We start from the raw sequence: 15,449 nt of genomic DNA, 5'->3' as shown, positions 1-15,449 counted from the left end.
TCAGGGGAAATTAACTCAGCTAAAGGGGCTGTCGAGACTCTCTCTCTCTCACACACACATACACACACAAACACACAAAGTCTCATACAAACCTTTACTTTTATACTTTTATTCTCAGGTTTGGAGACAATATTGTGATTGCCTGTTCTCAATGTCACCTTCATACATTTGAGTTTCCTCCTTCCTGGTTAAAACTAACTGACCAGGTAACTGGCTGATTCACGGCATCTCATGTAATAAGTAACAGAGGACACCCGGGCACACAGGACGGCACTTTTTTTTTGTGCATAAACTGTGAAAATGCATCTTCTACAAACAACCAAAGCATCATGTCTGCAGCAGGTGGCTGCATTAAAAGACACATGAACTAGTTGCTCATTAGCATGCATACTAGCAGCTTATTGGCTCTTTATTAGTCATTATAAGGCACTTAATAATGCCTTTTTCTGGGGGTTAGGTTTTAAGATTGTAATTCATGTTCAGCAACTTCCTATCAATAAACGGTAAATAGGAGGTTATTGAGGGAAAAGTAAATGGTCTAGCAGTTGTGGAATATAGTCATACAGAATAAAGTGTTAATCAGTGCTTTATAACGACTAATAAAGAGCCAATAAGCTGCTAGTGTGTTTGGTAATAAGCTAGCAGCTAGTTCATGGTGAATATGTGGTTCTTAATATAAAGTGTTACTACATGAACTAATCCAGGTGTCTCACTCTCACACACACTCTCACTAAACTGCTTCATCACTGCTTTGAGTGCAATGCTGAGAGAGATGTATGACTGATAACATGACTAAATCAAGTATTGAGCAAGGCAAGCGTTCCCGCCAGTATTGTGAAAAGTGTTGAATATATATGAACAAATCGACAAAGGTATTAAAATATGCCGCTTTGGATGTCTCGATCTAATCTAAAGGACTGGAACAGGAACTCCTGAAGGCTTCTTAAATCGATCAGCATTAGCTGTCTGTCGGCAGATCCATGTCCGACCCCAGCTGTCAATAACATCCAACTGCACTCAGTTACAACGCTGGAACTGTCTCATGCCGCACAGCGTCCAGAGGGAGGGAACAACAGACACTGCCACCATGGGTAAAAGAGCTGAATTAATAAAAAGGTCATATCCAATCTTCTTCAACTACATTTTGCAAGTGTACGAAGGCAGTCATATTAATGTACACACACTTTTTTAAGCAGCGTTCATTGTCTTATTTTTCCTGTTTGAAGCTATAATCTACTCCAGTAACTTACGGGTTTAGGATGGATCCTGAGACAGACTTCTTCAAGCTGGCAACCTCTGAGGCAGAAGCTTCTCTGACCTCTACAGAAGCTACCACTATGAATGACAAATAATTTCCTAGGTCCTGTACATTTTTCCTTTTCCACCAGTGCTGACCCACCAGAAAATCAACTGTGACACCCAGTCCAGGCACACATACACACACGCGCACACACACACACACACACACACACACACACACACACACACACACACACACACACACACACACACACACACACACACACACACACACACACACACACACACACACACACACTCTTAGTATTTCTCACGGTCAGGCTGAAGCTTCAGGACACAGTGCTTATACGTGAGGTGGAACTAATTCTCCAAACAAGCGACTTCTCTGTGGTATATGCTCAAGCCAGCCAGTGTGTGTGTGTGTGTTTGCGTGCGTGCTTGTGTGTGGGTGTCACAGGTGATTTTCTGGTGGGTCGGCACTGGTGGAAAAGCACCGCCGTGTTTTAATGAGCCACGAATCTGGAGGCCTGAACTTTAACATACACAGTTTGGGTCACGGTCAGGAAAAGTTTAAGAATAAAAACTCTCCTATAAATCCAGTCCCCTGGGTTAATGTGATTCAGACAATTCATATTCACCAGGAAGCACACACACGCACACACTCACGAGAGGAGGGTAGAGCATGGAGAGTGGGTGGGTCAGCTGTCGGGTCTACCAGCGTACAGCAACTCTGCCGGGCTAATATGGCTCATACATGGTTTCCATGAAAACACGTTCAGACCTCCACGAACACAAGCACGCTGACGGAACTTGACTTGAAGTCTTTGTGCACAATGAAGTCTCTCAATAGTTGTAACACTCGTTGTGAAATGAAGCCTTCCTCCACTATTATTCGTTCACATTTGTATTGTAAGGGCCTTCAGCGAGGGATTCCCATTAGAGTAGACTGGAGAGCAAACCCAGCACTGATGAGCTTGTCCTGTACAATGACAAGGACACTCTTGGAAGGAAGAGATAACGATGATTTTGAAATAGCAGAGAGTTATGTTGCAATCATCCAAGTGCTCTTTATTATTCCTACAGTTCCATTAACAAATGACAAGACTGCATTACACCACATGATGACCGACTGTCTGTACGCAGAGGGAACAGGACAACAAATCCAGGTGTGTGAGACAGAGGAATATGGTGAAGGACAAAATAAGTGTGGGAAACCTGTGACGATGCAGGCAGCATACAGCATATTGTTTCCTTACCACATGTACACATGCTGATTCATTAATTGTTGCAGGGCTTTATCTCAATCACTGTGAATTATTTCCTTCATTGTGTGGTTTGAGTCTACTTTAAGGATCAGAGTCAATGTAATTGTGATGATGTTTGTTGTGTGGTTAAATGAAAAGAGGTCAATTTAGGCTCCTGCGGCTTCAGAGCATTCAGGTACGTACTTGCTTGTTAATCCAACTTTGAATTACTGCATAACTCAACAGTGAGGTGGCAAACGTCTCTGCACAGATGACATGCTTTTTGCAAAACAAAAGGAAAAAAAAACAGATCAAAGAGTTACTTTCATTTGATAATGCCCCGCACTAACTGGCTAGCACCCGCTTCAAAGCCTGGCACCGCGAGGAGCTGGGTGGTGTCGGCGGGAGGGAGAGTGGTGCGTGAGGCTGGGCTCGAAGAAAGCACCGTGGGTGGCGAAAGCATCAAAATCAAAGTAAGGAAGGTCACCGTCTGGCCACATTTTCAGCGTGGAGCGACCAGGCCGGTGCCTCAGAGAGGTCAGCGTCGGCACATCCCTGCCTGGGTGCATCTTTGGGGAAAAGTGGAACCCCCTGCAGACCATCTTTGAAGATGAGAGAAAGTTTGCACTCTTTTCTGAGGCACTGAGTCTTCAAAGGATCTGGCGTAAAAATATAAAATTGGTGCAGAGAACATCTCATTCTGGACACATATCAGTTGGCTTTGTTGCATAAGGAGCTTGGAAAAGGTTGCACTTTGCGGGAACATTAATTGTTTATGGCTTTTGGTTCAACTTTTCAGGAGGCTGAGTAAAACAATGCGCATAATGCAGCTCACAAATCACAGACACCCGAGGTTCTATCTGACAGCATTTATTACGCAAACTGTATCATATCCCAAATGTTTTCACATCGAATCTGCATCCAAATAAAAGGCGCTGTGATAGGAAAACAGTAACCATCCTCAATTATCCAGTGTGCTCAGCCGGGGACAGAGGCTGGGGCTTTCCGCACGTCTCCCAAGCCATTAAAAATAGATGCCACAAACTGAGAGTGACAAACAGAGGAGGGGGGGCGGCAGGGAGGCTTTGACAAAGACTCATTTAAACGTCGCGGCACAGCGGAGTGACTTGAGCGCCGACTCCCACATCGGCAGCCCAAACCACACGACAGCCCCGGCTCTAATCGCAAACATTTATTCAGATCAGACAACTCCACTGGATGCCTCTGAGGACCATCTCTGTGAGATATAAAAAGAATGAGGAAGGAAGAAGAGGGAAGAAAGCGAGATCAGCCAAGTGATATATAGACGGAGAGAGGAAGGGGAGGCCGGAGAGAGACGCACAGATAGACGCAGAGACAGACAAAGGCGCAGCCCGAAAGAAACAAGAATAAGACAGAGAGGGATTGAGGGCGAGTGATTGCTCTTTTGTTAGTCTGCATTTAGAGGCAAAGTGACTCCGGCTCCCCAGTGATAACACAACGTAAAGAGGAGGAGAAGAGCGAAAAAGGAGAAAGACTCAGCAGACTTCAACCAGCTCTGACTGAGGCCCGCTAATGAGACGAGAATACAAATGTATGTGGAGCATATTTACAGCCGAGAAGGCCTGATGAAACCCAGAGTAGAAAACAAATTCCAGATCATCCGGGTATTACTGTCTATTATTTATTAAATGAGAGTGACTCACCAGGGCGAATTTTTGCCTCAGAGTTTGGAAACAAATCAACACTCAGTGGTTTCAATTAGAGCCTAACTTGTGTATGTAATGTGTTCTGTAGTACAGCCAAAGCTTCGTTAAGCTCTCGGAACGAGAAAATAACTAACCTAAGTGATAAATAACTCACTTTATCTCTAAGGTGCTTCTGTTTTACGCTGAAGACAGCAGATTCAAGCTATAATACATGATTGTAAAAATTGCAGCCCCAATTTGCGGTCGGTGTGCAGGATGGCCGTGTCTCTCTCCCTCTGGCCAATCAGAGGTCTGCAGCGTTTTCACTTCACTGGCTCGCGTGGAACCTTGACTGAAGCGATACCAAACCCAGCCGTACCATGCAGTTGGAGTGTTGAGGGCTTCATTCATTCATTAAGTTATTAAGTAACACGAGCACATAAATGAACCTCAGTTTTCTGTGAATATTCCAATGTGCACTTATTGTGATGCAGCCAGTTTTAGACTTTTGTCCCACAGAGGCACACGTACATAAGGACCAGTGAGCTAATGTAGCGTTTTATAGAGAGAGCCTGCTGTTGAAAAAATGATACGGCACATACAAAAGTCTAAAGGTAGCGATTTGTAAAGATACTATTGAAATTACAATCTTACTCCACAAATATACAGTGGGATCATAATACACACACAATATTATGTTGTAAGATGAAGTAAGATTGGTTCAACTTTAAATGATCCAAATGGTGACATTTGGCAGTAAGTAAGTAAGGAGCAAAGCAGACACGTAAACCATATTTTTTAATACTGCAGCTAACAACATTAAGTAGAAATGCATGACTAAAGGTATCATTAAAACATGAATCACAGCATTAATGGTGAAACAGCAACAGTGCAGCAGCACCGATTAAATATACAGAATGTGGAGCGCTTAAGTGTGACAGTGGCAATAAGGAGGAAGTGGAGAAAAGACAGACGACGCCACCTGGGGCGCCCCCCCAAGAAATGCAAAAACCTCAAATATTATTTTGAAAATTGATTCTTAGGCACTCAGGCCCATTACAAACAGTCACTGAAATAATTAAAGTAATCAAATAGGCAAGGACTGGAGCTACTGGAGAGGTAAGAATGTTAATAGCTAGGAGAGGGAGAAAAAAAGAGTACTTTAATACAACTATAGCTGCAGAGGCCTTGATGCAAGATCTAAAACCATTAAGTGAAACCTAAAATATCTAAAACTGTCAGTCCAATATAATCGAAGCAAAACTGGGTACCTGAGCAGACTAGAGTGAGGGGTACCCAGGTGGGCTACCACCTACTCACCTCAGGTGCAACACAGCCATCCCCACAGCAGAAATGGTGCAATCTACATATGTGTCATGTGTGTTTTACTGACGTGCATAAAGTGACGGGACCTCACCACAAGAAGAATCACAAACAAACAGGCGAGCACTGGCATTAGCGACGTCATCACAGAAATGTGCTGCCTGTCACGTCATCATCATCATCATCATCACCATCCAGGGACACACAGCCACGCTGAAGAGGCAGCTACCCCACAGTGAACAATCACATCTTCTGCTCGTGTTCTCCTTCCACTCCCTTCATCTCTCTTCATTTACATATATCTTTGTCAAACTCCCCCCAGGTGGAATCCCACAGTCCCACATTTTGAAGTTTGCAGCTACACGATAAGCTTGTTGGCTGGGATGTTGCCACCGGTAATGACTCACCGGCAGAAAACAGCTGTAGCAATAAGATGTTACTGCACCCAAGAGTTTTAAGGATGAGTTGTGAATAAAAGTGTGTGTGTGTGTGTGTGTGTGTGTTGGGGGCATCCCATCAGACCCATCGGATTTTTCCTTTAATAATATAATAATAAAGCCACAATGCGGAATCTGTGGTATTTAAAAAAAAGTTGATGACAATGACTTTCTATGGATGTGGAACATTTGATGATACACTGTGGCACTGTGGTATATACAATATATATAATATATGATACAATCCAGTCACAGTGCAGCAACACACACACGTTTTGGTCAACTGGCCACTGACAGGGCTTAAAAAGACTAAATAACGTATCATGATGGCTGACATTGTGTCAAAAAGGAAAACAAACTTGGCTGTTTTGTCCCAGAAGAAGTGTGTTAACCAGCGGATGTAACAGCCTGCAGTGAAGGTACTACTGTACTGTATGTGTGTGCTTGTGCAATACTGCTACCATTCATTGGTACAGTGTGATTCCAGCATCCCTCCCAGCCTCAGCAGTAAACGTCGCAGAGCGTTGTTACTCTAATCAGCTCAATAATTAGATTACTCGATGAATTGGCAGCTAATCTGATAATGCCACATAAACACTCGGCTGTGTGGAGAAGAGACGGGAAAAAAGAGACTGAAAGAGATCTTCGACAAACATCCTCACCCCTCAGAGTCGCTTGCCTCTTCTGTAACTGACTCACTGAATAGATTCAGCAAACTGCATTTTAAATTCGTCAGGCTGAGGGCATCATGGGAGACGAGGCTCCGAAGGGACACGCTGCGACTCGAAGCCTTCAATCCATCATCCCCCAATGAGGGACAGGGTATAATCTCACAAATGGCTGGTGAACCTCGCAGTCGTGGTCAGTACTGTCCAAGTGTCGCAGGTTGACCGTTTCACTGATTGGCTCGCACACTAATCTGCTGCGGGTTGACCAAACATGACAGGACTACTGTCCGACTCCGTCCCTGCCGCCAAAGCTCTGTTCATTTCCCACAGAGCTGAGCGCCCAGGGAATCAGCCGGGAAGTCGGCAGAACCTGTCATCAGCCATCAGCAACTGATCAATCCGTCCAGCTCCCTTCTTTCCCCACTGAACTGATTACAGTACAATCACAAAGCATCGCTCATAGCTGCCCAAAGCATGCCAGCTGCGTATCTATCTCAAAATGATCCCAGGAGGACCGCCGAATCCACAGCTTGTGATTTGCTCTGAAGTCTGTAAATTGAGTGTTTTCTGTATGATGCCTGGCAGTTACGAACAGGATTACATATTCACATATAAGAAGCTGGAACACACTAGAGCTGCACAGCACTAAAGCAGCGTCTCTCACACTCTCCACACTCAAAAATAACAAACTCATTCAATCTGATACAGTATGGATCGACCTCCCTCATTAAAAGCGAGCCTGAAAGTCCATATAGATCAAACATTAGTGACCCGTGTTGCTTGGTGGACCCGTGTGCACATGGGAAAGTCTGAGGCGATGGACAGCACACAGTGAGCCGGATTTCATTCCGAAAGTCTGCAAGGACAGACTCACTATTCTACTTGTTTATTTTCCTTGCTGCATCCGAGTTAGATGGCAGTTTGTTCTGTGACATTGCAGAAGGGAGTGGTCAGCAAGTCCCTGCCAAAAAGATGAAATGTTACCTCTCCAAGGGGAAATGTTTCATTCCAAGAAAGAAGTTTTCCGTACTGTTTGTCTGCTCGGTGTGAAAACACACTGCTCTGTCCCTTCTGCTGATGACTGTGCACCTCACACTGATACATAAAAGCTACACACAAGCTTTAGTCACCCTATAACAAAGAGCTGAAACGAATCGTCTCAAGGCCAAATTCTGACTTCAGCTCGCCTCCCAGTTACTTGTTTTCATTTTGTTTTCTGCTTCTTTAAAAGTTCTACAAATCAGTTTCTCCCCTGCTAAACACAAGCTAGTCATCAGCATCAGATCATCTAATCCCACCATTAACATTTGAAATGAAGCAAACCTGCCATTCTCTTCAAACTATCTCCTTATTGACAACCCTAAATCCTGTTTACACTGCTGAGGAGTAGAGTGAAAAGTGAAGGAAAGAGGCGAAGCAAGTGTACGCAGCCAAGTGTGCCAACAAGGTTACTGAAAGGTCTAAGGCCAATTCCATTAGAGGGTCTTTCAAACCACACAACAGTTTGTGGCTTTCCACTGCGAATGAAGCAAAGAGAGCCAGAAGCCAGAACTGAAGATGAATCCCCTGAACCCCTCACAGGTCTGTCTGACCTACTTTCTCAAGCTACTGATTCTTATCCACAGCAGAGGAAATACACCCTCACCTGAGCTAAATACCTCTTCTTTTTAATTCGTATATGTATCGCAAACGGTTTATTCAAACACAGCCTCAGGAAAAACAATATAGCGCCCAGAGGAATCCAGCCTGCACACTGCAGGGACTTAAGATAGTTTCCAAATCTTGTCCTACTTCTGACGAAGAGCTTGGAGTTATATGCTATTGACAGAAATGTTGCTGTTTTCTGTCATCCTATCAGGATAAACCAACAAAACAAACACTCACCAGAACAAACAGGAAACAAAACAAGACAGAACATGCAAATATACAAAACGCAACATCTGGATCGACACTATTGTCAAAAAATGATCAAGCTAGAGAGTAACAGTTGGTGATTGCACTACTAAAGGCACATGCAATTTGTTTTAAGATAAGAGGACATTTTTATATAAGTCAATGAAGGTAGAGGGCTTAAACATGAAAGCTCTTCTTTTTTTAACCAATTTCCTTAGAGACAAAGGGGACCATAAAGAGGAGCTGATCAGAGCATCTTAGTAATTCAAGTGGAAGCGACAAATAGCTAAAATCAAAGCATTTAAAGTGAATATCAATTAAATTGTCATCTTGTATCAAGCTTTGAATTTAGAGGCAATAATTTTGATAAACAATGTCAACATAGTCCAGAAAAAAACACACTGTGGAGCAATTTCCTTTCTGACATTAAATGCAAAGCAAATGTCTGGAATGATACAGAGCAACGACACGAAAATGAACATTTTTTAAGATGTGCTCAATATGTGCTTTCAAATCCATGACCCCAAATATTAAATTCTATCAACTTTCTGGTGAAGGGTTATAATGTCAATACAAGCTAAACAGCTAAAAAGATTTGGAGTTGAGGTTCTGCTTCATGCCAAAGACCACTGTATACTGTACTACTACTATTATATATATATATATAAATATAATAGTATCATCTGCATACAATGAAACACGACAATGACAAAAAAAAAGTAGCTCATTAAAGGAGGGGTGATCTGGAGAGAGGCTGGTGATATTTGCTGAATTTCAAATTCAACAAATGGGATGTGAGAGAGATGAATAATCTGGCACGCTAATATGAAGCCGTATTGTGAAGAAGGAGAGGCGGCAACATTAACAATCTTTCTCAACACACCTTATTGCTGAGTTAGCAAATGATTTACAACCTTGCACAACAACACATGAAAAAAACACAACAATGCATGCTGGGAAAGGCCAACAGCACAGAGCTTATCTGAAGAAGATAGCGAGCCATTAGGGTGAAAAGCTTTAGTGTGAACAATACATACGGCTACTGTGAGATTACCACTATCAGATGCAGAGAAAACATAGTAAGAAGTAGTTTGTTTTAAATCAAACTCAAACTTAGACAGGATATAATTATATTTTAGGGACTGTGATAACAGATGGAAAAACATTTTTTCAAATACTTTCTTTATAGCAATTAGATTCAACATTTAATTAGACTTAAGTATTGCTGATATTTCTTGATTGTCCATAAATTTCCCAATCAGAATGTTCCCTTGTCGGACAAAATCCCAAGTGTTTTCAACAACCTTCAACAGGTATTAATTGGAAACTAAGCCAATCAAGAGCAATCAAATCATTGCTAAACATGTCTGGGTCCATTTTCTTGTACTGCCTAATTCCATTCAGTAAACTCCTGAATGGTCCCTCAAGCAGCCAGACAAAACACAAGCTTTTAAAATCCTATTTGGATGTGAGACAAGTATCCAGTCAGGGCTAAGGAGCGGGGTGAGGTTCGAGTGCGAATCTTAGCAGAAGGACCTACTTAACCAATTTTTGTTCAAGTAAAAAGTCAATTATTTTACAGTCAGCCGAAAAGAGTCAGCATGTCAGTCTGAATTTTTTGGATGCATCTCATGAAGTCATTTCTTTCATCCTGATTGTTCATACCGCAGTTTTACTGTGTTGGTCTGTTGATTCACATGACAGAGATATCTCTCCTCTGTTGCTCCTACTGAGGTTTCCTCCATTTTGTTTTTCGTATCTGAATTGAGGGTCTAAAGGTCGATTCTAAAGCCCCTTCAGGTAAATTTGTGATTTTTGATATTGGGCTGAATAAACTGATCTGATTCCTTAAAGTTAAAGCTAAGGCTAAAAAACACAGGATTTTACAACATTCTGAACTTCAATACCACTGAACGAGGAACAATCAGCCACATTAGAAGTAAAACAAAGCTTCTGAAATATCTGAGCGTGCTGCTCATGCTAATGCGCCTCACCTGTACTGAGCCTGGAAGTGTTCCTGGACAAAACTGTGTCGATCTCGAGCCTGCTGTGTGCTGGCTGAACTGGGACTGGAAGGGTCCTCCAGTGAACCGGGTCCCTGCAGACAGCAAAAGGAGGACAGAAAGGAGACAAATAATCACTCCAGTGGATGCTTTCAGGACCATTGTTTGCAGGAGGATGCACAAATACAAGTACACATCACCATCATCTTCACAGTGATGCTAAATAAGACACTTATTGAACAACAGTGTCCTACCTGCTGTCTAATAAATGAATAAGGGCAGAAAAGATTTTCTTTAACAAGTGAGTTGTCATCAGTCTAAATTACGAATTGAGGCTGCATGCAAGAACACATCTGCATTTACTCTGTTTGCCCACATTAATACCAAGAATCAGACATGTGACTGGCAAAACATTGCTTTGTTGCACAGGAGGAGATAATGCCAAACTTTCTTTGACAGGAGCCAACGAGCAGCCCAGCTTCCACACGAGCAGTCCAGTCTTCACCACCTGCAGCTGCTGGCTGCGAAAAGTAGCTTTAACCACGCCTCACTGCAGATATGGACAGAGTGTGAGATAAAAGAACAACTCAGCCTCTTGGACTTTGCTCATCGCCTGCAGTATTTAGAGACAATAAACTGTACAAACATGAAATCCTGAGTAATGAGGTGTGAGTCTTAAAAAAGAAGAAAGAGGGATGAATCAGCATTTTTGCTCTTTAAAATTTACTTCTTCAATAAACTGCTACATGGACGTAGAGAGAGAATTAAGCTGAGTTGGGCTAATTATAAATGGGGAAAAATGTGACTCACAAAATGTTAGAGCAGGGAGGGGAAAGGTTAAATGGTTTGAGTTTGAGTCGCAGATCTGTTTGAGATGTCAATCGTCCTCCGTGTCACGCTGACGCCTGCTGAAAAAACTAAACAGCTGCGATACCCTGCATGCTGTGCCCGACTCAGCGGGAGGGCAGAAAGACTTGAAAGGTGAATGTACGGATAAAAGAATGAAGAAGAATGAATAAAAGATGGACAGCTATGACTCGAGGAAACAGAGCAACAGATTGCTGAATCTTATATTGTTGATAATAATAAAGCTGTCAGCGAACGCTGGGTGGTCATGACTGATTTAACACACACAAGCAATTCAGTCCAAGTTAGCTGCTGCTTGTAGTGTGTTTTAATCTCTGTGCACAGTTATCTGCAGAATCTGTGGGCAAGGGACGAGATTTTGTTCATCAGAAGCGTTTGTAGTTTGTCGTCTGGGTAGCATTGACCAATCACTGGCTATCGCCTGACGTTAATTTTGCCACTTCTTACTTTATGTTTCACTAAAAGTCACACTTTAACACTAACACTGGCTGTGAGTCGCCCACTCTGTGGACTATGGGTGTTCAATTAATAAACATTAATTCTGGTGGTAAAGACCTTTTTCAAGGCAGACATGTTGCCTTGTCATAGCAGGAAAAGCACAGGTCAAATGAATTTCGTTAATGATATTAATGAACTTGCATTAAGTTTCTCAGTAAGCCATGACAGCGAGCCAGCGTGCACAACGCCAGGAACCGGAAACCAGCTCACCTAAATGGAATGTAGTCACATATGTTATTAATTAGACCTGTAAAATCTCTGCTGTTCTGTGCATGTGTGTGTGTGTGTGTGTGTGTGTGTGTGTGCGTGTGTGCATTGTAACTTGTAATACTGTAACATCAAAGTGAGACAGGAAATAAGGTCAAAAACCACAAGAGCCACAACACACTCATCTCAGAGAGAACAGGTGACAGCACGTTAGCGATGCTCACGTTAGCAACAGCGTGGCAACAAATGAGCAATCGTTATTATAGTTCAAAAGGGTAAACAGTGGAACTTGTCCTCATTAGGCTCAATGCAAGAAAACTGCAAAGCTGATTCTAATCAGGACCCGTTTGTCTGCGTGAAGCAAATGGAGCACAGGAGGAATAACAGAAAACCTGCATCTATTCCACCAACTTTCTTGCCAAGGAGGATGGATTATATACGCCACAGCCAGGCACAGGGAGAAGGCTGCTAATCTTACATTAGATAAGACACAAAGGTTTGAACAACTTGTAAATTACATTAACTTCGGTGGTGATGACAAGGTATGACAAGTTTCAGTTCTGCATGTGGCTAGGTCTCCACTTTCAAATCATAGACAGGCCCGGTTTGGTTCTGGTTAGTACAGTTTCAGGCCTCTTTGGGTTCAGCCACAAATCTCTAAACCTGTGAAGTCCTTCTCCTGTGAATGATGAACGCTGTGAAACTTGCTCTGTTTATTCAGGATGAAGTTTCAAACTTTTACCTTCGAGAAACCAGGAAGTGGTACACAGAATACTCGCTGGAAAACAACATTCAGGCTCAAAGTCTCGCGTGGGACTCGAACATTAAGCAGCAAACAAAGTTGTAGTCCACCGTCTCTCCACCTTCTCAGGGGAAATGAGACTTTCTGCACTGGTCGCGCATCGCGTCTTCAGAAATAATGACAATCCAACTTTGATGAAGCTTTGCTTTTGTTCAGACAAAATCCAATCACTGCTGCATTCACTTTAAACAAAGAGCTGCTTTTTGGCATCTTTAAAACTTCTCCAAGGATGGTTCTTTCTAGAATATATAATGAGGTAAAAGCATGTGTGACAACTCCAACCTCAGCCCATTTCCAGACTTGGCCTTGCCTTCACTTTAATGTTTGACTCTCTAAAGTGGGTAAAAACAACAAAAAAAGCTTACTTTTATCCTTTACATCACTGCAAAATGTAATAGTAATGTTTCTATCTTGGATGATTTGTAATTAGTGCGACTGGGTCTGCAGAGAAACACCAAGAGTCGCCACAGCGGGGTGCAGAAAAAACGGATCAGCTGCACCCACTGTGTTCAAGAACAGTATTTCCCACACCTGCTCACACCTCAGCCATCTGTACAAGTGATAAATGAAATGAAAGTGAAAAAAGAACAATATTGCATATTCATCTCGATGTGGCCTTACGCTGTCGACAAGTTGAGTCCATTTATAGCACATTTCATAGGACAGGCGTGGACTCAATGTGCTTCAGAATCAAATAAAAAAAGGTAAAGATCATACATGACAAAACATATAACAACATATGAGATAAGAAGGTTTTATATTAATATTATTATTAAAAAGGGAGTGACAATAATAACGACAGTGATTGTGAGATAAAAGCTAACCACACACTGTAAACTCAACTCAAAGCTGTGAAAAAAAAAAAGTTTTTTATCTGCTTTTAAAAGAAGACACTGTTCAGCAGACCTGAGTTCACGTGGCAGAGAATTTATGAGCGTGAGCCCAAAATGACTATACAAATAAGATAAAAGTGGAATTTAGGTAAGAAATAACAAAGAAATGTTTACACAAAGTAGAAGGAGGCGGCTCTGCCACAGAGAAGAACCCTGAGCAGCTTATCACAGGTAATGGACACTTCGGAAGGCCTGTGTGAGCTATAGAGATTGGAAAAGGGATTCATGGGCACCGGCAAGCGATGCAGCAGGGGCTATTTGAAACTGACTTCAATTTCCATTTTGTGCCAGCGAGCTTCTCTTTCACGCACGGTGCAGAGAGTTGGGCGGCAAAATGAAATAAGGGAATTAACCTCAAAGTTATTCCGAATGCTTGAGCTGCATGGCGTCTCGTTGTTGGACGGACTGAATGCGACTTTGGGTTGGAATTCAAAAAATCTCCGGCAATCATATATGATTTTAAAGCTCCATTAAGCCATGTGTTCAAACAACACGGATATTTCTTTTATTTTTCTGTGTGGATTTGCGAACATGTGGCAGACAAAAGAAACAATAACAATGTGTTATTCTAAATGAGAACGCTCTGAATTTCTCATCTCTTCTCTGTGTATCGCAGGCCGAGCTGCGACCGGCGCTCTCTCTCTCGATTTCGCCCTCTTTTCTCCATCTCATCTCTGGAGGACGATGGAGAACAATCCCCAGACCCTCAGAGACAGACTAGGTTACAAGCATCACCATGGAAACCCTGGCCTCATTCCCCCCAGTCAACATGTGAGAACAGAGAACTTTTTCATCACTCACAGCGTGGCCTAAAAATACAGAGAGAGCCTAATCACCACAGCCATTCATGTTGGAGTCAAGCATTTTCCATAATGTGCCTTAGTTAATGCATGTGCACATTTCAGCGCATTTCTATATAAATACGCTACAGGTAAATGTCAGTTTTTGGTAGCTCAGCCATACTGTTGCATACATATATATTTAATAGAGCTGACAACAAAAAGCGCAAAGAAAGAAAGAAAGAAAAAAAGCCTTTTTTGAGCGGTGTCAATACCAACAGCAGCCTTGCAACAGGAAGTACAATGCGATGAAGAGAGGACTGTGAGTAGGAGACAAGGACTTTGGCTTCGACACTTCATTCTCTATGCAGAACAAATCCAAAACCAGGGCTTTTCACTGCACACTTGAAAAGGCACCTTCCACCACAAGCAGGTCAACAACCTCTTAGCCAGACCTGAGAAGAGATGAGCAAGCATGAGAGGAAGAGCAAGCGAGGGAGAGGCAGCGAATGCATATCGAACACACTGTGTACACTGCAGACACAGACAGTTCAGACACTGGGAGACAGCACCGAGTGTACTGTGCCTCTTTATTTAGCACCCAGGGAATAATGAATACCACCACAACGTTGTTCCAGCTCTGCTATCGTCTGCCAAAAATAGATGCGGGGGCCGGCCGCAGCAATAACAAGTGAATACTAATATTCAGAAGCAGTAAGCTGTTCAATTGTCATGCAGGGTGCAATCCGAAAAAAACTCTGAATGCTAACAGATCACGGCCGTTTTCGCCTGCCTCCTGTTGCGCGGGGACAAAATTACCGGCGGCATTCACATGCCCCTGGCAGTGTAATTGATTTCTAAGATTTACATATTGGCCCTGGTTTCAGAGCTCTGCATGCTCGAGCTAA

The 15,449-nt window shown here is 42.7% G+C and overlaps 1 protein-coding gene across 1 annotated transcript in view; it reads right to left on the bottom strand.

Annotated features, from left to right (window-relative positions):
• The window catches only part of usp43a (ubiquitin specific peptidase 43a), a 116,929-nt gene that overhangs the window by 62,121 nt on the left and 39,359 nt on the right, over nt 1-15,449 (bottom strand). The window contains exon 3 of the mRNA XM_041933102.1: nt 10,487-10,590. Within this exon, the coding sequence (XP_041789036.1) occupies nt 10,487-10,590 (104 nt within the window). The remainder of the gene's footprint in view (nt 1-10,486; nt 10,591-15,449) is intronic.

Source organism: Chelmon rostratus, chromosome 3, assembly GCF_017976325.1.
Source record: "Chelmon rostratus isolate fCheRos1 chromosome 3, fCheRos1.pri, whole genome shotgun sequence".
In the NCBI taxonomy this organism is placed as follows: domain Eukaryota; kingdom Metazoa; phylum Chordata; class Actinopteri; order Chaetodontiformes; family Chaetodontidae; genus Chelmon; species Chelmon rostratus.
Note: the sequence above shows the minus strand (reverse complement) of the source record. Positions and strands in the feature narration are given on the sequence as shown.